The 24,172-nt window shown below is 43.2% G+C and overlaps 2 protein-coding genes across 5 annotated transcripts in view; one reads left to right on the top strand and one right to left on the bottom strand.

Moving 5' to 3' along the window:
- wnt3 (wingless-type MMTV integration site family, member 3) overlaps positions 1–11,202 on the bottom strand; it is an 18,014-nt gene extending 6,812 nt beyond the window's left edge. Inside the window, exon 1 of the mRNA XM_077502069.1 lies at positions 10,862–11,202. Coding sequence (XP_077358195.1) covers positions 10,862–10,941 — 80 coding nt within the window. The 5' untranslated portion in view covers positions 10,942–11,202. The remainder of the gene's footprint in view (positions 1–10,861) is intronic.
- The window catches only part of LOC144004675 (ORM1-like protein 3), a 24,369-nt gene extending 197 nt beyond the window's left edge, over positions 1–24,172 (top strand). Inside the window, exons 2-8 of one of the 4 annotated variants that reach the window (XM_077502071.1) lie at positions 86–231; positions 10,818–11,131; positions 18,324–18,404; positions 18,843–19,013; positions 21,830–22,024; positions 22,961–23,112; positions 23,550–24,172. In XM_077502071.1, the coding sequence (XP_077358197.1) occupies positions 21,851–22,024; positions 22,961–23,112; positions 23,550–23,685 (462 nt within the window). In that variant the 5' untranslated portion in view covers positions 86–231; positions 10,818–11,131; positions 18,324–18,404; positions 18,843–19,013; positions 21,830–21,850 and the 3' untranslated portion in view covers positions 23,686–24,172. Of the gene's footprint in view, positions 1–85; positions 232–10,817; positions 11,132–18,323; positions 18,405–18,842; positions 19,014–21,185; positions 21,417–21,829; positions 22,025–22,960; positions 23,117–23,549 lie in introns of those variants that run through there. The other 3 variants (XM_077502070.1, XM_077502072.1, XM_077502073.1) reach the window with 3 other exon arrangements.

The following is a 24,172-nucleotide window of genomic DNA, read 5'->3' as shown; positions in this document are numbered from 1 at the left end:
TACTCATTAAAATAAATGAACTAAATTTGTTTAAGATCAAGTAGTAAGTTTAATGTGATCGTCTTCCTTCCTTGCTTTTATTCAGCACAAATTCCTCCCTCACACTTTGTGTCCTCCATGAACTTCCTACATTCCCGATAATGGTGACGTGCCGGGGGGAGGCTCTCTGGATGGAAACCTGTCGCACCACAACAGCAGACTCCTTCAACTCTGACTGCACAACCATTCATGGTGAGTCACTAATGTACTCAATACTGACAGCTCCTGTTTATTTATTGGAGGACCAAGGGTTGGCCTCTCAATCAATCAATCAGGGGTTGGACTAACGTCTTTGAGTTGTCCGTGAGCTTCATTCTTCATCTTATCAAGACATGCAAGGACAATTGTACGCTTCCAAGGTGCTGATGTCATAGTTACAAACTCAGATTAGTTTGAGATAAGCTTCCATACGCTGATCATGACTCGGGTCACTTTGTGGTTCCGCAAACAATACCATGGCGCTCGGGGAATTGAAAGGATCCCAGGGCGGTGGTGCGTTGGTGCGTTGGTGGGGGTTGCGGGTGGGGGTGACACTTGACAGCGATCAGATCATAGCGCCACTCAGGATGACCTCAGGACCCCCTGCGGGGTGCAACCCAATCAGTGCGGCTAGCGACCGTGACAGATGAGCAAGCTGCAGCCCCCGCGACACAACACAAAGTCAAGTATGAATACAATTTTACTACCACTACCGACCTCACAAACTATAGGCATAACATTAGCAATACGAGCTAGCTAGCTAACTACACTAGCTATCAGTCTACCTATCTAGCTAGCTACCTATCCAACCTAATTTCTGTTTAGCTATCTGGCTAGTTAGCGAGCAGCCAGCTAGCTAGCATTACATCCATCTCTCTATCCATCCATCCGGCTATCTCTCTAGCTATCTATTTAGCTATCAAGCTAGCATTTTACATTGTACACAGACTTCACATCGTCAGGCCACCATCAGTTCACGTCGTTATTTTGGGGGGCAGGTGTTTTGCAATTCTTTTTCCTGACACTGATGCTGAAAGAAAAGTGAGATAAACTTGAGCAAGATCCACGTGTGTAGCTGCCATGGCGAAGCAGTTTGAGTATAGTACTTCTATATAGTGCCTGACCATTTCTAAGATGTGGACCTCTGTCCTTGAAAATCTGGAGAAGCTGCTGAAAGTGATGAAACTGTGGCGAACTACAAAAAAAAAAAAGAAAAGAAAACTGATGGTTACGTTCAATGAAGGTGAAGTAAAAACAGAATATAGCAATTAAGGAATCCTTTTTTAAAATTCTATTTTACCACATTATTACTGTATATTTTATTCAGTCCAGTACTGAACAGTGCATTTATATTCAGAGAACAGTAAAACACATTCAAAGTACACTCGTGCTTGAGCTGCTGTCAGCCACAGCTCACGCCCAGACACTCACATGCGGAAAATGCTGAAATCGTCAAACCCCGGCTGGAAAAAAATAAACACAATTGAAGTCTCTTCCAGACTAAATTAAACTCCTCCCCTACATATAAAGATCTTAGAGCAGTCAAATGCATCACTTCAACATACTTCCTTGACACCAATTAGTACGCTCCTATTAGCCAGGAATTTTAGGGCATTACAGATGCACAATAATTCTGAATAGGTGAAAGTGCACAAGCGCTAGTCGGTCAATTTGCGAATTTCAAATTGTGAATAGTGCGGCGTTTGCTGTGCTAGCATAGGTGGCCATCTTGGATGTCAACATTCTCCACTTTACCTTCCAAATATGATTTCGGACGTCGTGTCACTCCGCAGGGCGGATGAGGAATGAGTCTCAGCCCTGAGGGGCAGTCAGCGGAGTCGTGATAGCACGTAGACCGCGCCAGCCCCGCCCACCTGCCCTCCCGCCTTCCTTTCCTGCTTTCCCCTGCTTCTCGTAAGCCGCCAGCAACATGTCCCGACCGGGGCGGCGAACGGCAGACCTCCACGGAGGCAGCCAGCCATCCGCTGCAGGCGCCGGGACAAACGGCAGAGTGGCGGCGGTGGCGGCGGCCAACTGCAGGCTTTGGCAGGTGCGTGCCCCGGCAAGTCCCGCGTGGGGCCTCTTATGGCCTGGGGGGGCTTTGCAGCCGGGTTGGGGGTTTTCTCTGTAGCGATCTAAGTGGGCTCATGTGAAAGTACAGTAGCAGCTTAACGTATGGCTTGAGGTCAATCAATTTACTCATAGAATCAATTCCCCCCTTTTGAGATGCCGTTAATCTCTTGCAGTCCTCACCCAGCCCCCCCAAAAAAATCATAATGAAAAAAAATTAGAAGTTAATTGTGAAATAAATATGAACATATAGTAAATAAAATAAACATATATTGATCTAGTGTAATTAAGACAAAAATCACTCACATGCACCTTACATTGTAGTATATTTGTGTGTTGATGGGGTGTGGCCCTGTGAAAGCCAATCAGGCCATTTCCTCATGCGCTCCATGATTATTGATGCTAAACGCTTGTCTTCAAATTAGCATGACTGTTTTTTAAGCTACACAAAAAGGATTATGTTTAGGGTCATTAAGTACAACTTTTTTTTTAAACTGATACCAGTCCGAGTATTCACGAGTAGTCACCGATGCCGATACCAAGTAGCGATACTACTTGTACTTTTGATAGTACGTAGCATTTCAATGACAAAAACAATGACAGGTAATTTTAAAGATATCTATGTATCCCAATATAGCATTCTTCCTTTATAATTGTGTGACAATTTTCTATTCTTCTAACTTGTAACTTCTAGCTGTAGCTTGTAAAACAGCCACAAGAGGGTGGCTGATACCAGTCACAAGTCGCGATGCCTTGAAATAAGGCCCGATATCGGGCTGATACTGATACCTGCTATAGGTACTCTCTTAATGTTGTTGTTGCATACCACTCTTCTATCATCAGTAGACCTTGTTCTTCATAATGTTTGTAAATAATAGACGACAGGACACTCGTACGTAAACAGAAAACAATAACTTCTGTTTGGTTGAAGGTATAGCTTCAAAAAAAGAAGAACAATCTGCAGAAACACCGCAAGGCTGCCTCGTGGCACAATTTCGCAAAACATACTTGCTAGCCTGCTAGCTAATATCAGCTAGCTTGCGAGCAACAGGAATGTAAATGAATTAGCCGGTCCCTCAATGATCATGTTTGTAAACTATGTCAATATTTTCACCACGTCTATGTTGTACCATAACATCGTCGTTTTAACTCACACAGAAGGCTACAATCGTCATTCACGCTATTTATTATATTTTCCATCAAATGCCACCGAAGGGTTTGTTTACTAGTGGTGCCATTGGAGATATTACCACCCAGAAGTATGTGTGACATCAACTAAATAACTTAATTAGCTTTTGTTCTTAGTGTGAAACTATTTTTTTTTTTTTAAAAGCTGCAGGCTGACGTACAAAGTACGTAGCATGTAGCATGTTTTCACCCTCAAGGCTAAAAAGCCACTAAGTTTCAGATAGCTACTTCCTCAAAACAGGAAGTGGCTATCTTAGGAGTGATCTGTTCACAAAGGTGACCTTTGAATATCAACGAGTGCAAGGAAATTAATGAAAGACTCGCAAACAAAGTTTATCTCGTAAATAAGTCAGGCTAGCATATGCTACGTTGAGCTTGGAGTGTCGCATCCCAGGTGACTTTGGGGACGTTATTTGCATTCAACTCGTATTTAGCTCACAACGTGGACGCACAAGCGGGTGTTTTGCCATAATCGGCCGTGGGCGCTCGCGTTGTTGTTGCCGAATCCCTCAAGAAGGTCCGCCGAGAGCTGAAGACGGCGGAAAGAGACTAAGTGGGCCACGGATGGTTGGCGGCTTTTCCCGAGGACGGGACTTTTTCTCGTGTTGACGACTTCTTCCCTGGCACACGTTTGATTTGTAGTCCCAACAGCTTCCGGCTGATCAGATAAAAAAAAAAAAAAAAAATGACAGGACCATTGAAAGATGTTCCAACCTGTCGGGGAGCTCCGCAGCTCATCCTGCTGCTGCTACTGCTGGGAGTGCAGCGGTGGGACGAGGACGCCCTGCAGTCACGAGAGGGAAGATGAACGCGACGTAAACTTGTGAACTCTCCGCCGAGACCATCAGACACATTAGTCCTGATTTACTCAAAGCTTACGCGTGCAAAAAAAAAAAAAAAACGGCACAAACTTGATTTTCTCACACAGACACGTGGAAGCTAATTAGCGGGTGCACGAATCTCGGATTGCGTATGCAAACGGGCAAAATTACCGCACATGTTCTGGAAAGAATAGATATGAATAGATTCCGTTAGATCAGGGGTGGCAAGCTGCAGTCCTCGAGGGCCGGAGTCCTGCAGGTTTTATAGATTTCCCTACTCGAAGTGCAGCTGATTCCAATTAACAGGCTCGTTATCAGGCTGCAATCAGCTGTGTTGAAGAAGTGAAATATCCAAAACCTGAAGGACTGCGGCCCTCGAGGACCGGATCTCGCCACCCCTGCGTTAGATGCTTATAATCGTAGTATATTAGCAAGAAATGTGGTGGGCCACATCTGGCCCTCAGGCACTGACTTTGTCACCTACGACCTAGAGACTTCACTTGGAGGGTGTCACAAGAAGGTGTCATGCCATACCAACAAAAACAAATTCGGCATCAATTCTAATTCTATGTCTGGGTCATTGTCGCAGATGCATCCAATTCCCAGGACGAGTGAATGAAACTTATTTTTATTCAACCCTTTTTTTAACCAGATAATTCATTGAGAGTTCTCAAACAAGACTGACCTGGCCAAGAGGTCAACAACGAGTCGTAACGAAGCTGTGGAAGCTGAAAAACAACAACAAACCGATTTCAACACAGGCAGCGTTGAGTGGTTTCAAACTGTCCCTCAGGATAGAACGGAAAACTCCAAGTGGAATATAACTTCAGAGAGTTTCAGTTTAGTCAGCAGAGTATTCCATGCCGCGGGGCCATCAAAGCTGAATACTTTTTTTTTTTTTTTTTTTTTTTTTTTTTTTTTTTTTTTTTTTTTTTTTTTTTTTGCAAACTCACGCCTTACCCGAGGAACAGATAAAACAAGTGTCGTGCAAGATCGCAAAGGCATAGCAACGGCTTGTTTATCGCTGTAAAGCACAAACATAAGCAGGAATCGAGCCTTTAAAGAGCCTTATAATATAATTATTTATTTATTATTAAATTAATAAGGAAAAAAACATGCACTGGAGACATTTGGAGGGTGCACTCAAATGATACATATAGTTTAAAAAAGGTGCAAGAAGTAATTTCTTTTTTACCCTGCGAAAAAAGCCGTTTATATTTCGAAAAAAGAAACCACGCTTCACCTGAAATTTGCCGTTGCTGGCTTTTGCTGATAGATTTATTTTCCGTAGCTGAGTAATACGTTTGTTTAACTCTTCCACTAACACTCCCAATGCCATCACTTCAAACTTCATATTGTACTTTTGGTGCGCCACCAAATGTCCAAATTTAGCAATTTAGCACCCGCTAATTGAGATCTTAGCAAATCAGGCGTGTTGAGGTCAATGCTTCAATCTTTGGATACGAAAATGAAACCCACTATTGGACTCAATACAGACGGCAAGTTGCTACCATCTTGGAGTAATTGGATTCAATGAGACACAAAGTGTGTTACTTGAGTCCAGTCTAGTCAATAATTTAGTTTTGGTCACTGTCATCCCACTTCACGACTGGATGTTGGAAAAGGAAACATTGTCGTGTTCATTGCTTTTCGCACGATGTTAGCTGTGTGTTAGCTCATTGCTATTTTGATGCTAGCTTGTTGGCTCGGCGCTCCAAATGTCAGCACTAATCCGTCCGACGCAAATCAAAACTCGCACGAGAGCGTGTGGAATCTTCAGGTGTGCTTCTGGAATTTGTTTGTGGGGATGAGAGCTAGGACATGGCGTCTTTTAAAAAATAGGACGTGCTGATAATTAAATAGCTCGTGGTGGTGTTGTTGTTGCTTGCGTGTTGTGAATCGTCGCATTGTTTAAATCCTCAACATTGGATGGATTCTCAGGTCTGGACGTACATTTTGATCAATATCTAAATCAAACGTTTGCACTGTGTTTGACCGGGTCAGAATGACCCGGGGGGGGGCTGCACAGGTGTGATCAGCACACCTTGAGTTGTGCATGTGACCTCATGTGTCTTAGCTCATAATGAACGTGCTAGCACGTGAGACGGGTGAGCTAATGAAGACTTTAAATGTTGAATGTGTGCTCAGTCCTAATGAGTTTGTGGCCTCGGGGCCTCTGAGGTTTCCCTTTGAGGAACCGGCCCGGCCTGTGTTTTAGTGCCACTAATAGCCAATGCGCGCTGGAGGTGGAGGTGGGAGCGGTATGGGGGGGTGGGGGTGGGGGGATTATGAATGTGGGCCTACCTTGTCATTTCCTACATGAGCGCTGTGCATCTGCTTTGATGACGGGCCAGATTACGCCTGCTTTGAAATGTTCTTGTAAAAAAGTCACTATTCTCTCTCCTGCACGTTGACGTCGCACCCAGAGCCAGTTTGACTCAGTTGGGAGGCAGGTTTATCATAAGTAGAGGCGCAAAAAAAGAAGGCATGCACAAAAAGATCCTGCATGTGGTTTGAAACGGACATTTTAGGTTTTAGGTTCATGTAGGTAATACGCCGGAAAATTCAGCCCTCAAAGCTAGTTCAAGTTAGCAACATGGTATTTGTTATTCTTATTCCTGTCTATTATGAGGAGATCCACAAAAAATATATATATTTAAGTATCAAAAACTTAAATATATATAAAAGGTGTTTTTTTGGGGGGGGGAAATTCAGCCCCCAAATCCAGTTTCACTTAGCTACACGAAAGTTGGTATGCATGTCTATCGTGAGTAGATCCACAAAAAAGTTTCAAAAAGCCATGTCTAAAAACATACAGGAAGTCTGCTACGGTACTTCAGAGCTATCATTTTAACGCCATTTTGGCAATTTCCAAACATTCTTCAATTTTTTTTTTTAATTCAGCCCCCAAATCCAGTTTCACTTAGCTACATGAAAGTTGGTAGGAACGTCTATCGTGAGTAGACCCACAAAAAAAAAAAAAAAAAAAAAAAAAGTCTCAAAAAGCCATGTCCAAAAACACACAAGAAGTCTGCTACTGTGCTTTAGAACTATCATTTTAACAACATTTTGGCAATTTCCAAACATTCTTCAATTTAAAAAAAAAAAATTCAGCCCCTAAATCCAGTTTCACTTAGCTACATGGTACTTTGGTAGGCATGTCTATTATGAGTTTTCCCACAAAAAAGTCTCAAAAAGCTATGTCCAAAAACATACAGGAAGTCTGCTACTGTACTTTACAGCTATCATTTTAACACCATTTTGGCAGTTTCCAGACATCCTTCAAATCTCAAGAAAAAAACAATTAGCACAGGAAGCCTGCCATATTGCTTTGAAACTGCCATTTTAGGGTCATTCTGGCACTTCCCGATGACGTACAAAGAAGAACTTCCACCTTTGTCCAAGTTAGTTTGTCCGATTACTCCCATATATGAAGCACCTTCACTTGACAGATGAGCGTGGTTAAATTGTACAGAGTTGCAATTCATGAGGATAAGTGGTTCAGAACATGGATGGAGTTTTTGTTATTGCGTGTAGTCAGAAAATGTCAGCAAAGTTTGTCTCTGAAGTGCACCTGCCTGCATAACACAGTCCAAAGACTCTTTTTGCCACAAACCTCATGTGAACTTTAACCCCTAGCCCTCGGCCTCTCACAAACATTGCTGCCTTTTTTTTTTTTTTTTGCTTCGACATTCACCACAATTCCGCGAATAAGAGCTCCACATCCTCAATCTTTTCACATGGAGTGGTCACACTCACTGGGAATCATTTAAAGTGATCCCTCCGACATTGAGGAGTGCAAGTTTTTTTTTTTTTTTTTTTTTTTTTTAAAGGGTGAGGGGTCTGTCAGATAATGACATTCCTGAGACCCGGAGATGGACTCTTCAGCTGCATTTAAGCTGCTTTGGGTCACACAGGAGACTTGTATGTGTGATCCTCCTTGACTTTGCCTTCAAATCTTAGGACCAAAAAAAATGACAAAATGAGTAGACCCACAAAAAAGTCGTCTCAAGAAGCTATGCTCAAAAAGACACGTGAAGTCTGCTATGTTAATTTGAAGCTGCTCTTTTAGGGCCACTTTGGCCATTTTCTGGCCGCCTTCAATTCTTTCGAAAATTCAGCCCCCGAATCCAGTTTCACTTAGCTATGTGAAATTTGGTAGACATGTCTACCATGAGTGGACCCACAAAAAAGTCTCAAGAAGCTATGCTCAAAAAAAGACACACTAAGTCTTCTATACTATTTTGAAGGTGCCATTTTAGGACCACTTTGGCCATTTTCTGGCCGCCTTCAATTCTTTCGAAAATTCAGCCCCCGAATCCAGTTTCACTTAGCTATGTGAAATTTGGTAGACATGTCTACCATGAGTGGACCCACAAAAAAGTCTCAAGAAGCTATGCTCAAAAAAAGACACACTAAGTCTTCTATACTATTTTGAAGGTGCCATTTTAGGACCACTTTGGCCATTTTCTGGCGTTCTTCAAATCTTTTGAAAATTCAGCCCCCGAATCCAGTTTCACTTAGTTACATGAAACTTGGTAGGCATGTCTATCATGAGTAGACCCACAAAAAAGTCTTAAGAAGCTATGCTAAAAAAGACACGTGAAGTCTGCTATGTTAATTTGAAGCTGTTATTTTAGGGCCGCTTTGGCCATTTTCTGGCCTTCAATTCTTTCGAAAATTCAGCCCCCGAATTCAGTTTCACTTAGCTATGTGAAATTTGGTAGGCATGTCTATCATGAGTAGACCCACAAAAAAAGTCTCAAGAAGCTATGCTCAAAAAGACACGTGAAGTCTGCTATGTTACTTTGAAGCTGCTATTTTAGGGCCATGTTGTCCATTTTCTGGTGTTCTTCAATCTTTTGAAAATCCACTTTCACTTACCCACGTGAAACTTGGAAGGCAGACTCATGAGTAGACCCACAAAAAAAAGTCTCAAGAAGCCATGCTCCAAAAGACACACAAAATCTACTCTGCTACTTTGAAGCTGTCATTTTAGAGCCACTTTGGCCATTTCCAGGCATCCTTCAATTAGTTTGAAAATCCAGTTTTAGATATCTGAAAGTTGGTTGGCATGTCTAACTTACTTCGACCCACAAAAAAAGTCTCAAGAAGCCATGCTTCAAAATACTCTGCAGGTCTGCCTCTGTGGGAAGACACCAACATTTCCAGGGGCCTTTTTTTATTTTATATTATTTTAGAAATTAGAAAACACATTTACAAAGCCTTCAAGCTTCTCATCGTGACTCGATGAACATGACAGTCCAACAGCACTGTGTTCTCAGTCAAGATTGTTTCCCTGCAGCATTCTTGAATGAGAATTTACGAGGCCAATTGACCCTCCAAAGCCTCCTGATTAGCGCTCGCCGCATGCGTGTATCCAGAATGTGCATATCACTGCTGCCTCGCAATTTACGGCCCCTCCGTCAGGCGCTGCCAGAGGAGCCCGCCGGGCTCCTCACTGAAACCCAACTCGTTTGACGTTCACGAGTGGGAGGGGGGCGCACCTGTGCCGTCACCTGGAGCCACGCCGCTAAAAATTTGTCAGCCCCAATCAAAGGCAACCACGGCGCTTTGTGTACGCTACTGGGAACGCGACACCGCCGTCACGTAAGCTCCTTGAAGGCACAAAAAAAATAATAAAATAAAATAGCTCAGAGGTCAGCAAGCCGAGCCCCCTTTGTGGCTCGCGCGCGGTGGTCCTCGCCGCAGCCAGCAGTGGGCGTGCAGGCCTCGCAAAGCGCTTGGCGGTCGCCGCCGCGCTAAATGGAAGCAGAAGAGCACGCTGGCGCTGCGCAGCGGGCCACATGCTCGCTGGGCTACCGAACGCGTAGTAGCGTTGACAAGTTGCGCAGACGGTGCCAGGTCGCCTTTGTCACGCGCGCACACGCCCACACACACTCACACGCTCATATTTACCAAGAAGTAGTAGTACTTTCCAAATCACTCAAAAGTTCACCAAAATTCTGCGGTCACTCGCATGGAGGTGACAAGCTGTAACCATAACAAAGAATTAAACTGCCAAATTGCGCTGGCATGAAAACAACCAAGTCATTTTTGTTCTTGTAAGATTGTGAGTTTTTCTTAGAAACCTGACAACTTTTCTCCTCTTGAAAATATCAACACTAAAAAAAATTCTTGTAAGATTTTCTTAAAAATATTAGACTTTTTACCAAAATCAAAAAAAATCTGCAAAATTAAGATTTTTTGCTCAATAAGTTGGGCCCCAAGGTAAGAAGGGTTAAAGTGGAAAAAAATGATTTTCTGCTTCATGGAATTCTGACATCATTTCTTGTGAAATTTAATTACATTCTGCTTCTATGCAATTTCTTGTGAATTTCAGTTTAATAATTTTGTTTAATATTAATAATATTAATAATTAATAGTTTAATATTCTGTTTAGGTAGAATTTCTTGTTCAATAGAGTTTGTGTCTTAAATAGACTTATGGCTTCATTTATTTTTTTCACGGAATTTCGCTCAGAATTGGGTTCAATTGTCTTCTTTAGTAGAATTTTCACTTCATTTCTAACACAATTAACTTCCTGTCATTTATGGAATTTTGTGGAATTACATCCAAATTTAATGCTATATTTTTTGCCACCAACTGTTTTCAAACTCATTTAAATCCTGTTAAAATCCACATAAATCAACTAATTCATCACCCGAGGTGAAATTTTTTATTTTTTATTTTTGTCTCCCGTCCCGCACACATCATTAGGGGCTTTGCCGGCCGGTCGGTGGCGGCGCGGGTGGCGTACTCACCACCAGATGGGATAGCCTCCGAGCACCCGCGAGCCGCACAGCCACACGCACAGCAAATATCCAATCAGGTACAAATCCATGAGGCCAGCCTGCTTGGAGCGTTCAACGCATGGAAGCTGCGCTTTCCCCGCAAGATGTTTTTGGGGAAATTTTCACGAGTGGAATTCAATTGAAAATGTCGAAGAGAAGAAGAAGAAGAAGCAGCGTCCTGTTGTTCGCGTCGGGCCAGGAAAGTGTGTGAGGCTCCTGGTGGCTGCCAGAAAGAAAAAAGTGAGTGATGATCCTCTCCGTCCTTCCTTCCCTCCCTCTCTTCTTCTCCTTCTTCTTCTCTAAGGTAGATGTCTTCCTCTCGCTGCACTTTTTTCTCCCTCAGGATGCCTCATCCACAGGCCCAATATTAAATGGGAGGGAGGAGGAGGGAGGTGAAGGGGGGGGAGGTTGGAGATGTCAGCTGGCAAGCCAATCACAGGAGATGGCCTTAGGTTACGAAAAAAAAATTATTATTCCTTCCCATCTGTCAATCACCCCCCAAAACTCCAGACCCATCCTCCAGTCGTGTGCAGAGAGGGCGGGACGCAAGGAGAAGGTAACTTGTTTCCACCCCCCCCCGTGAAAAAAAAATGTAGAGAAGGTTGCGGCCTGACTAATTGATCCGGATATCGGCCAGCGAGCGCATGTCGCCGCACGCCGCCGGTGGGGATGGTGGGAGTAGACGATGTATACAGTGAATTTTCCAAATTGTTGCCCGCCCGCCCCAGTGGGGGGGGGGGGGGGGGGCGCATAAAAGGGGCCACAATAAAGCCATAAAAGTGCGGCAGTGGCATGCCGCGGCCCAAAGGCGACGACACTTTTTGACATCATTGTCATTCTGATGGCTGGGGGGGGGGGGGGGGGGGGGATGAAATCGGGAGGGGTTGCATGTGCACGAGGAAACTGATCGGCATGAATAGCGACAAGATAGCGAGCATCAAAGGAGAGTCGCACCACGCCAGACGACTAGACGGGCCGTCGCGCGAACGAGGCTGTGATGTCACACGCAAAACAAAACAAAACGAGACTCGTAACGCCAGTTTGCCACTTCCCGCTCGGAGATGCAAACCGCGGTCCTGCTTTCACCAGACAACTCGTTCTCATCTTGATCTTGTGCTTGCACTAGGGATGTAATGATATCCAAACATCACGATACGATATTATCACGATATATTTGGGGGGTTGGCGATATTTAAATAAGATCACAACATTGTAATAAAAAAAATAAAAATAAGAGCTCATACTAAAAAAAAGCACAATATTGTACTTTTGTACATAACGGCAATGCATATAAACCACCTACAATCTCTAATAACAATTTTGTGGCACTTACTTGCTAATGCAAGTACACATTGATCGCTTCACAAGAAAATTAGGTTCCCCTTCATCTGACAATTAGCATAGATTTTAAACATAGAAGGCCAAAACATCCCTAATAAAAATTAAATTGCACTAATAAACTAACCACTAGAGGGTGCTAGAACTGCACAACTGGAAATCAACCTCACTTTTTTTTTTAACAGATGTGTTCCTTTTGAATATTGTGAACATGACGACGATGATATTGCCCTTCTCGTTACATCCCTACCTTTCACCTTGACAATTTGGAGGCAGTAGAATCCAGACTTGTAGATATCATGGACATCATTGGACAAAACTCCTGAGGAAGATGCAGTAATATTAGTCGTTCTTTGTTTTCAAATATCTGTTGTTTTAAAGGTTACAGCACCGCCACACTGATGCTATTTGTTAGCCTTCTATTGGCACTTCCCATTATGTGTTAGCATTAAGCTAGCGGACTAAAGGCAAAACATTGTTGTAATATCCATTTAAAGTGAAGAAAAATTGCATTTTTGGTACAGGTTATCTGGCAAAATGTAAAGAAAAATCAAGCCAGAAACTTCAATTAGGAAATTTGGTTTGCTTTAGTGGGCCACGTAAAATGATGTGTTGGGCCGGATGTGGCCCCCCAAGTTTGACATCTGTTTGCCACACTTTGGTATTAACTTCTATTGTCACAAGTTAGTGGAAGGGATCTGTGCCACCTTTAGCCGCCCTTCTTGTAGTCTGTAGGGGACCTAAGTGATGCCAGGCTATGATTGTCCCACACACGAGAATGTCAACATCCAAATTCTGGTTGACTGGCAAGAAAGATGAAAAGAATCTGAAAAAAAGATGAGGAAAAGGATGGAAATGGTGAAAAGGCGATGGAGAAAAGAAGGGAGAAGGATGGAAGGAGGAGGCAGATATTTCAGAATTGGATGGGGAAAATAGATGGAAATTATGAAAAGAAAAATATTCAAAACCGATGGTGGAAAAAAGTATCAAAAATGGACTGAAAATAGAAAGGCAATGGTAAAAGGATGGAAGAGAAGGGATAAGTTGTGGCTAAAGGATGGAAACTGGACAGGAAAACGATGGGAGGAGAATGGGAAAATGACAGAAAAGTGCTGGGACAACCATGGAAAATCCGTTTTATTTTTTTTTATTTATTTATTTTTTAAGCAAGAAAAAAGATGGAAAATGCCTTCTTGGAATAGCTTGTTTATTGCTATAACCAATGGATGGCCTTTTTGGTGGGCCTTGACATAGCTAAACTTATTCATGTATTTTGTGCTGAAAATATATTTTAGGAGTCCTGAACACAAACTCCCAAAACTTACTCAAAATATGACGAAAAGGAACAATGAACAATTGTCTTTTTCACATAATTGTTTTTTTTCCCATTTCTTAAATTCACATTGTGTGCAGCATTAAACTGTCTTTTCCTGTCTGGAAGCAACGCTAAATTCATTTGATTTTTCTCTCCAGAGTCCATAAACTTACGAATTTGATGTTCAAAATTGGATGTGCTATAATTCGGATCCAGCAAAACATTTGTGAAAAGTGTACTCAATCACCAAAGTACGGAATTCGGTATTAAATGCGCTAGCTGAGTCCATCTTAGGTTAGCTTAGCAATTAGCATGACTTCTCCGTCTTTTCCCGCCATTCCTTCGAGGGAACGATGCTTGTCAGAAATATGATTTATTCGCCACCGTGAAAGCGATGATTAGAAGTGACTTCGCGATGTGTTTAGCTACACTAGCTAGTTAGCCGAAGCTCATTTGCTGCGGTGCACCTAGCGTCCCTCGACCGTGAAGATTTTTGCTACTGTCTCGGCCATTTTAAGCAGATTTCATGTTATGACAAACTCCTACACTTTGGAACTCAACCAAAATAAGACATACCGAGTATAAATGCCAAAACTGAAGTTCTTTCCATTATGTATTTAAACTGCGATGTAAAACTAACATCATGAAACCGGCTTGCCTGTTCATCTTTTCGCATCTTTAATAATGATTATTGTTATTATCAATGAGCCGCGCAGCTTTGAGGTGATCCCCTTCCAAGTAGCAAAGGTCGCGATGCGTTCAGGACTTCTTTTTTTTTTTTTTTTTAATGAGATCACGCTAAGGCGCTGACATGACTTCCAATGATGACGGATTGAAAAGTGCCTTACAAGAATGTTGATGCGTCACGGAATGAAGGCATCGCCCTCTGTGGCCGCGGACTTCTACTCCACCTGCAGGCGGAGCGCGCTTTGTCCTGCGCTTTGCGGTGCTTCTTGAAACAGGACACCGCTTTGATTGGCGGGCCGCCGCACGGCGACAGCCAGATGGCAACCGGAGCGCCGGCCGACAGCTCCCGTCCCCAAACAGCTCATTCCGACTCGGACCACGTCATCCCTGTTGACGAGCGCATTATCATAAAGATGGGTAACCACCCTTTAAGACGGGTTCTGCTTCTGTTTAGTCGGAGGTTATGGGATTGGTTTTAGTGTGTGGCTCTTGTTCCGTTCACTGGGAGGTTTTGGTTCTGTTTTAGGGGTGTTCTGGTTTTTGTTTAGACTGGCATGTTCTTGCTTGATTTAGCTTGTTCTAATCTGTGTATGGGAGGTTTTGTTTGATCAGGACTAGTTGTGATAGGTATTTTTTGACGGTGATCTGTTTAGTGTGAGGGTCTTTTACAGTTTAATAAGTTCTGGTTGGTTTAAGTTCGAGGTTCTTGAGATTTGGAGGAGTTGTGGTTGTTCTTACAGGAGTTTCTGGTTCCGTTTACTGAGAGGTTTTTGTCCTGCTTAGGCAAGTTTATGTTGCCAGAGGTTTCAGTGTGAGGTTCTGGTTGTATTTGAAGGGTCCTGGCTCTGTTTTTGGTTGAAGTTTTGGTGTTTATAGTCTGAGGTTCTTGTCTTGCTTAGTACGTATCGTTTTTAGTGTGAAGTTTTTGTTTTATTTGTGGGAGTGGGGCTCAGGTTCTTGTCCTGTTTCTGTTTACAGTGGAGTTTTGGTTATGTTTACCAGGGTTCCAGTTGGTTTTAAAGCATTTGCGATGAGGCGGAGTCAGGGACAGAAGAAGTGACAGCAGTCAGAGTACAGAGGGAGAAAATGCAGAGCTCTTTTGGGGTTCTTGTTCCATCTGGAGGGGCTCCAGCTAGGTTCACAGAGGTTTCTGGGTCAGTTTGCTTGTTTACGGGGGATCTGTTTGTTTCTAGTTTGAGGTTCCGATTCTGTTCGGGGGGCTTCTGGCTCTGGTTTTTCTTACTGGGTGGTTCTTGTTCTGTTTAAGAGGGATAGTAGTTCAGTTTAGTTGGGTTGCGCTGGTTTTATTTAAGGAAGGTTCTTGTCCTGTGTAAGGTAGGTTTCTGGATCTGTTCAAGGGAGTTTCTGTTGAAGGCAGGTGCAGTTCTTGTTTTTGATGTCAGGTTCTTGGTCTGTTTAGTACATCCTAGTCTCTTTACAAGTGTTCGGATTCTGTTTAGTGGGAAGTTATGTTTGATGGAGATCTTTTAGAGGGGTTCTAGTTCTGTTTTCGTGGGACACTCTGGTTGTTTTTCGGGCAGGTTTTTGTCTCCTTTGCGGGAGCTTGGGTTCACTGGGAGTTTTCATTCTGTTTAAGGGGGTTCTTGGCGTGTGTGTGAGTGATCTGGGTACGCATCCAGTGAGCAGAGCGTGGAGGTCAGCAGTAAGGTTCCCCCTCTTGGAGCCTCCGCTCACACACAGACACAGTGTCTTTTATGTGATGACAAAGAGGAAGAAGAACCACTGGATCTGCCACTGGAGGTTGAATGGGGCACAGAACGGGGGGGGGGGGGGGGGGGGGGGCTGTTGGTCTCCCATCGTGGATGTCAATGTGTCACGCGAGCAGCCTTGCATGCATGCAGGTCTGTTTTCCATCACCGGCGTTGTCGCGTTATTACGACAGCGTCAGAAATGTGCCGAGCTCAGCGTTGGGATTTTTTTGGATGACGAGCTGGTCGCGAGGGGAATGCGACACGACGACGTTTTGATTGACGAGCGCGGGGGCCCAGGCGACGCGGTCTGCGGTCGGACGCCCGACAACACTGGAAGCGTGTTTCCCCGCTCCGGGCCAACGTGGCTGGAAGCCGCCCCGGCGGTTAAGGTCAAGAACGTCGCAGCCAAATGATGTCTCTCAAACAGACACATGCACACTGCTAGCCTACGCTTCAGTGTGCATCCGAGGGGGGGGTGCCATAGGGGGAGGGTGGGATTGGAGGGGGTGTCAATGAGGTCCCCTACTGCGCTGGTTTCTACGGTGACCTGAGAAAGGCCGTAAGTAGGTCCGGCCCTTTCTCAGGCCTAATCAGCGTATTAGCACAAAGGAGGACATGTGTTGACCCCCCCACCTCCCCCCTTTAGGCCCACCACTCCCTCCAACAGCATGGCTGGACACAGGCAGCCAATAAAACCCGGATTAGGAGGCTATCAACACACACTGAGCTGTAGCCACAAACTTTGTGAACACGCCTGGGCCCCGCCCCCCTCCGCTACCATCTTTCCGCTTTATCCCGTTGCCTTTTTTCGGACCCCTTCGCTTCTTTTCAGGCCGTAAAGCTCCTTGCACAATGGACGCCAAGAAATGACTCATTTTGTCGGCAAACTCAGAATCGGGATCAGAATCGTCTTTATTGGCCAAGAATGTGAAAACACACAAGGAATTTGTCACCGGTAGTTGGAGTCACGAAGACACAATAATAAAATATACTTTTAGGATATGCAGTCGACACTCATTTATGGTTTCAGACCTACCGTAGGTGAAAGTTCGCCATATCATGACACCACATAATTAAAGAAACAATAATAATAAATACAATTTATGCTAAGCTACCTGAGTCCGTCTTGTTGCCTTGATTCAGCACTACAATTACTGAGATTTTCTTCTTTCTGGAAGGTTCTCTACAGCTTCCCCCGCTGCTGATTGGACGTGAGGCCAAAAACCATTTATATGCCGCTCGTAAATTACATGACTTGAATATGAGTCATGTGATATCAGTGATGGCGCTCGCCAACATGGCCGCGATAGCGCTTTGACTTCGAAGCTACTCAAAATATGTCACGTCGATAAAAATGACAAAGTGGATCCTCATTGGTCAGCAGAGTATGAATTGGATTCTTTTTGTGTTTTGTTTGGACTAACCTATTGGAACACTCACTGGCCACTTTATTAGGTACACTTATCTTGCCTATACAGCTAATAAGGCTCACTTTTGAGATGCTCATTGGACAGTAACGATGTAAAACCCAGAAAATTTTGAAAACCCGAATAAGACACCTGGGTTACCCCTTTTATAACCCGAATGTTTGGTTGTATAAATGCAAGAGTCCCTCCTTTGAAAAAAACTTTGGTTTGCGTTCTATGCATGCTCTATTCGTAAGCAATCTTGGTCTTCAGGAACTACTTGAATGTGCAGCGGCCATCTTACGTTGCCACTCGCTAAGCAAGCCTAACTTGGATATGATTTTTTTTCCCTCTACAGTGTGTTGATGTCTGTTTTTTTATTTTATTTCTAATTTTAGAAAGTTAAAAGCGGAAAGGACGACTACTTGCGTAATGATTTCCATGTGACGCTGGTTTAGATTCGAATACGTATACGGGAGTAACGCTGCCCACTTAAGCATTTAAATTAAAGTGGTGAAATGAGTGCACAGAATCATATGCGTGTTGCATTTTTACGTTGTTGAATGTTCAAGTTCCAGCTTATGTTGTTTACAACAAGGAAAGAAGAACAATAAAACATTTAAAAAATGAAAATATATTATTGAAAATAAGCTTACGTAAGCTCACAGGCCTATCTATATTCTTTATCCTCTGCAAAGATCGTCTAACATTTCTGCGGCTAATATTATTAAAGAGATTGAAGGTATTATTGTTATTTATTATTTGGGGGGCGGGGCTTTTTGTGGTGTTCCTGTGCGACATGTCCTGGAAGTGTTTGGGGGGGATCATATCCATGCCTTTTGTCAGGATTCCCTTTTAAGAGGGGGGACAAAGAGGGACAAGAACTCTTGGTCCAAAAGAAACCCTTTTCATGAGAGCAGCAAACACTCCATCCAGTGTGTGTGTGTGTGTGTGTGTGTGTGTGTGTCCCACAGGGATGGTGGGCCACTCTTGAGCCGGACACCGAGGCGTCCTAATTAAAGGCCACTTAAGCCCCACAAAGTGCGGCGGTGCAGGTTGGTGTCATTGAGAGGGGGGGGGGCGGTGCGGGAATTCATGGCACTCGTAAACAAGGGGGACCCAAGACAGCGGGACAGAAGGGGGGGGGCTACATGCCACAGACTTTGTTCACACAAGATGAAGAGTCAACAGTCCCCCATCCCAACCTCGAACCCTCCCCAATTCCTCCCCCCTCATCAGCCATCCCCCCTAATAAGCAGCACCTACACAGGAGCGACGGCCACAATGCCGGGAGCTCACCCACTCCCCTCCTCTTGCTCTCAATCACTGCTGGGACAATAAGGGGGAACCCCCTGATGTCCTTCCACCCCCTCCCCAACCACACCGTAACGCCCCCCCCCCACCCACACACACACACACGCACACACCGCCACCCGAAACAGACACTTCTTTTATTGAAATTCTTTGCTGTTCTAATCCTCCGCTTCCTCCAGGCCCAATAATGGACTCCCTGCATCATCAGCCTTTTCCAGCCCAGGCCGCTGTCACTTCACAAGCCGGCCCGGGTCACAAGTCCACCCCCTCTCCTGCACCCTCGGCCCGCTGATAGGAGGGAGGGGCCCGCCGCACGCTGTTGGCCTTTTTATGGCTTGCCAGCAGGGCAGGTAACATTCTACATTTCATAACTTTTGGGCTGTTGCCATAACTGCAATATAGTTTGTGAAACACAAACAATATTGTTGACTATGTCAAACATTTACGTTTACGTTACATCTGAAATATTATTTTTTTTTTAAATGTTAATTGAAATGAATAGCATTATTTTTGTAATTATATATATATATATTGCAAATATTTCTGAAGCACACAAAACTGGTTGTTGCAAATTTTCTGAAGTGTACAAAATACTTTTTAATTTTCCGCAGCAAACATTTTTTTGTTTACCTTCTTTAATGTTGAAAAAAATCGTTTTTTAAAACTCAATAAACTACTTTCATTGAATATTTTTGTAGATTTTTTCTGAAAAACAAAACCGTTTGTAATTATTCTGAAACAATTTATTTAATAAAACAATTTATTTTATTTTCAGCAAAAACATTTTATTTGAGCTAATTTTCAGACAAACACTTTGCGAAATTTCATTTTTTTCCCCCTGAAACGTAGAAAGAAAAATTCAACAAAATTAATTTTATAAATCCTAGTACTCATACATTCAAGTATGTTAATGTTAAATTTGGTACACGTGCTGGAGATTGAAATACTGCTTAAAAAGTAGTAATACAAAATGTATACTCTATATTTGTGCATGTGTCATTTGCACTGTTAGAAGTTGATTGCTGAAAGTTGTGCCTATGGTGACATCTGCTGGTTAAATAGTGCAACATTAACCTAATCAATTAAAATTACAAAAAAAATAAAAAATAAACAATGCATTGAAGTCTAATAAAATCAGTCATTTGTAATTAAAATTTCACAGAGGTTTATATTTAATCTTGAAGTAAAAGATGTATTTTTTATTTATTTTTTTAAATTTCTAGCTTCATGCATGCTTTCATCAAAATAAAATACAGAAAATAAATGGAATTTTTACAGCACATTTCTTGCCATGGTGAAATTGGTTACTTTTAGGGGTGGATCTGTCTCATCGCCGGGCCAATGGCAAGCTTTGCTTTTGTTAGATTGACAAGCAGACGCACAACAACTTGTGCACAAACATTGCAATCATCAATTTTCTACATTATGTCACATAACGATGATGTAAACTCTCTGCATGTCCAAAACAAGCGTCGTCCCATGCATACATGTTGCCTGAAGAGGTGCTAGGGAATCATTGTAGTGTCTGAAAAAAGAAAAAAGAAAAATCAAACATTGTCCTGACTTGTGAGGAATTGAATATTTCACCGCCGCACACACATGAACAGAGCTCCTCTGATATGCGACAACGCTGCAGTGCCGGAGGCTCCAACCTGTTTGCGGGTGCGGGTGTCACATGACATCGCATACCAGTAGAACACAGTCGACCTTTGGCCTCAGGCTCTCGCGGGCCTGAATATTAGTACAGGGGTGGGTGGAGCTTATCTGGAACATGACACTGTTGATGTTTGATGTTGGAAGCAGACTATCAGCTGTCACTCATCTTCTTTTTTTTTTTCTTGTTTTCTTTATTTTTGGCCGCCGGCAAGGTTGTACTAGGCCTCCTTTTGTGTTCTCGGATCTAGTGTGAGCCTCAGAGCCAGCCATGAACACTTTTTTTTTTTTTTTTAAACTTATTACAGTGCTACATAGGCAAAAACTAGACTGCTTGTCAGCCAATCGTAGGGCACATATTATTAATATGTACAAACAATGAGTGGACTGGTCGACAGCCAGTAATGGGGGACATATGGACAAATACTGGATCAGTCGCCAGCCACTCACAGGGCACTGTGAGTACACAGAAACTCCAACACAGCCAAAACTAGAACCCTGAACTTTCAACGATGACATGCTAAATAACTAACATGTTGAAACACAATACAACTACTGTAATTTGCTTTACTGAACATGTGATTCATATTTTTCACAAATGCATTACTGTTTGTTTGTGTAAGTGCCATTGTGCACTTTGTATGTTGTTGCCTGGTGAAGTTCAATCCCTTTACCTGCATTAGTTTATTGGCATATATGACACATCCAACATGGCGTTCACACTGACATAAAGCCCTGAGGGGTCAAACCGCGCCTTCAGTGGATTTCTGCGCACACTGTGATTGGCCCGTATTGACCGCGTGACCCGAAACAACCAATCATAGTCGAGAGCCAAGTGGGTGGGCGGAAGGTTACAGGGCGAACTCTGACCGCGGCGCGGGGGCGAGTAGAGATGACGTCAGGCCTCTAAACGCCGCCGTGTTGTCAGCTGCTGGAGAAAGACGACAGAAACGAAGCGTTCGCGTGCGTGTTCTCGGTTGCTTAAATTTGCGTTTTTCGAGGCTTCGCTCTGGTCGCCGCGAAGATGCTCGCGGTCGTTCCGTAAGCGCGAGCCTCGCCGACACCGACGCCGGGATAACGGACCGCTCGAAGCTGCTCAGGTCGGCTTGAAGCCATTTCTTGTGATAAGCTAAAACGCCGTGTAGCCATTTTAGCTAGCTGGTGACAAGTTATTAAGAAGCTCTATTGTTTACGTCTGGTTTTATATCCAGGTCAGGGGTCGCTTGTTTGACTTTAGTATTATTACGTCAGCCTCCTAAAATGCTGCTTTCTGATTGGCTGGTGTGACTAATTACTACTTTGTTTTTCGGAACACGCCCACCACAGTAGTCATAATCGTCACAACTACAAAGGATGGTATATAAATAATCCACTTGGACACTAATTTCGTAATCCAAACTCCAAATCAGATGAGAAGGGCTCCTGCTCACCCATGACCCAAATAAGGATTACCTGTATCCAAAATGGCTGGCTGATGATTCCCGTTTCACTCATTTTTTTTTTTTCCCCCCAGGTGGCAGCCGGTGACGCCGCCATGAACGTGGGTACGGCACACAGCGAGGTGAACCCCAACACACGGGTGATGAACAGCCGCGGCATGTGGCTGTCGTACATCCTGGGCATCGGCCTGCTGCACGTCGTTCTGCTCAGCATCCCCTTCGCCAGCGTGCCCGTGGTGTGGACCCTCACCAACCTCATCCACAACCTGGTAGGGGCAAGTTACGTCTTTCTTGGTAACTGAGCATCTGTAGTCCCAAAGCTCATCCTCACTGACCTGCATTGCTTGCGCTAACAACATGATTTGGACAAGAGGTGAGCTAGTTTATGAAGGCGGAGTCAGTGATTTATTTTTTCTGACCGCTTTAGTGACTGTTACAGTTCCCGGGCTGGTCTGCAACTAACAAAAATCTGGCCATTATAAATGCGTTGGAAAAAAAAAAAAATTAATATCCCAAAAGTTCATTTAAAAATTGATAACCTGCCAGTATTTTCTATGCAAAACAGAGCTTTGCTCCACCTTAAAATAACCAAACAAACAATTTTATTTATTTATTTATTTTATAAATTGGGGAAAATATATGAATAGATGTATCCACGGCCACCGAGCTGCAAATAGCCTACGTAGGGGTCAACTAGGTAAAAAAAAAAAAGTTGACTTAAGTAAAATGATTTTCATTACATTGGAGCAGGGCATTAATGTCACCATTTGATTAATTTTCAATTTAATTCTACTCCAATTCTTTGGAATTTTATCAGGTTTGATATTGATTTAAATGCTCCAACATCAATTCAATAAGTAAAAATATACAAATATCATTAAATATTGACAATTTTAAAATAATTAACCCTGCCGTCTAAATGTGGCATGTCGCCTCACTTTTTCTTTTTCTTTTTAAAGCAATAAAGCATCTGAAAATAAAATTTGTACATTATTTATGCATATGTGGTACAAAAGTCAAAACAAAACTCTAAACTTAAACAATATCAACTATACTTTCCAAAAGCAGTGATTTCTCAACACTTTTGATATGCGCTTCCACGCAGCAAATATTTTAGCCAAGTCATTTGAATAATGTCATCGTCATTACTGGCATTTCATATATTAAAATTGAGATTTTTGTGAAAAAAAAAAAAAAAAATGCAGTGCATGTACCTGCTCCTGCACACGGTCAAAGGGACGCCCTTCGAGACCCCCGACCAGGGCAAGGCCCGCCTCCTCACGCACTGGGAGCAGATGGACTACGGTGTGCAGTTCACCGCCTCGCGCAAGTTCCTCACCATCACGCCCATCGTCCTGTAAGAAAAAAAAAATCTATTGTTATATTGTATTTAATGATGTCATTGTTATATTTTTATACAGTACAGCTGCTTTTATTTATTTATTTTTTAAATACACGGTACTAAGATGAGTGACTCATACTAAACATAAAACAAAAGAAATACACTTAGTGGATTTAAAATAAGCACATATTTTCAGTGGTCTATACACAGTATATCCATATAAGCGTCTTATACTGCCCTCTTGTGGCCAAAGCGGAGAGCAGCATTATGGCCATTCAATCAAATCTGTTTAATTCTATTTAATGATGCCATTACTGTATGCTTTTATAGCATATGGCGTTATGGAGTGCTTTTTTTTTTTTTTTTTTTTTTGGCAATACTGTGTTGAAAACTCCCAATTCCACATGAGCGTCCACTGGATAATTCATTGGTCATGGCTGTGTGTCGCGCAGGTACATCCTCACCAGCTTTTACACCAAATACGACCGCGTGCACTTCGTGGTCAACACGGTGTCCCTGCTCACCGTGCTCATTCCCAAGCTGCCACAGCTGCACGGCGTCCGCCTCTTCGGGATCAATAAGTACTGACTGGGGGCCGTGTGACGGCGTTTTTTTTCTTTTTTCCAGTCGCCAGTGGGGGGGCGGGGAATCAGACTCTGAAATGCTCCCACCCAAGAAGAGACGCCTCCATCGAGGATGAAGCGTGGGAATATTTTCGACTTTCAGACTGGAAGCGTTGGGACGGGATGGGATGCTAGTTAGCATGTTAGCATACGTTTCTCATGTGTTTCTCCAGGAGAAGTTTTTTTTTTGGGGGGGGGGGGTCATCTCCGCCCGGTAGTGCCAGTGGAGGAGCTTCCCAGCATGCATCGGGCCTCTTTTGTAGCATTTCATCATGTCCAGATTTCATATTTATTATTCTTATTGTTGTTGTTCTTGTTTGTTTCGGCGTACCTGCTGTCGCCATTGAAAGGGCTGAAAATGGAAGAGTTGTTTTGATTTTTAAGGGACGTTGTTAGTTAGTGGTCATGTGATCTTGTGTATAAAATCAAATATACAGTATTTTTCAAACTCA

The sequence above is a fragment of the Festucalex cinctus genome, chromosome 17, assembly GCF_051991245.1.
Source record: "Festucalex cinctus isolate MCC-2025b chromosome 17, RoL_Fcin_1.0, whole genome shotgun sequence".
Lineage (NCBI taxonomy): Eukaryota > Metazoa > Chordata > Actinopteri > Syngnathiformes > Syngnathidae > Festucalex > Festucalex cinctus.
This window is presented reverse-complemented; position numbering and strand designations above follow the sequence as displayed.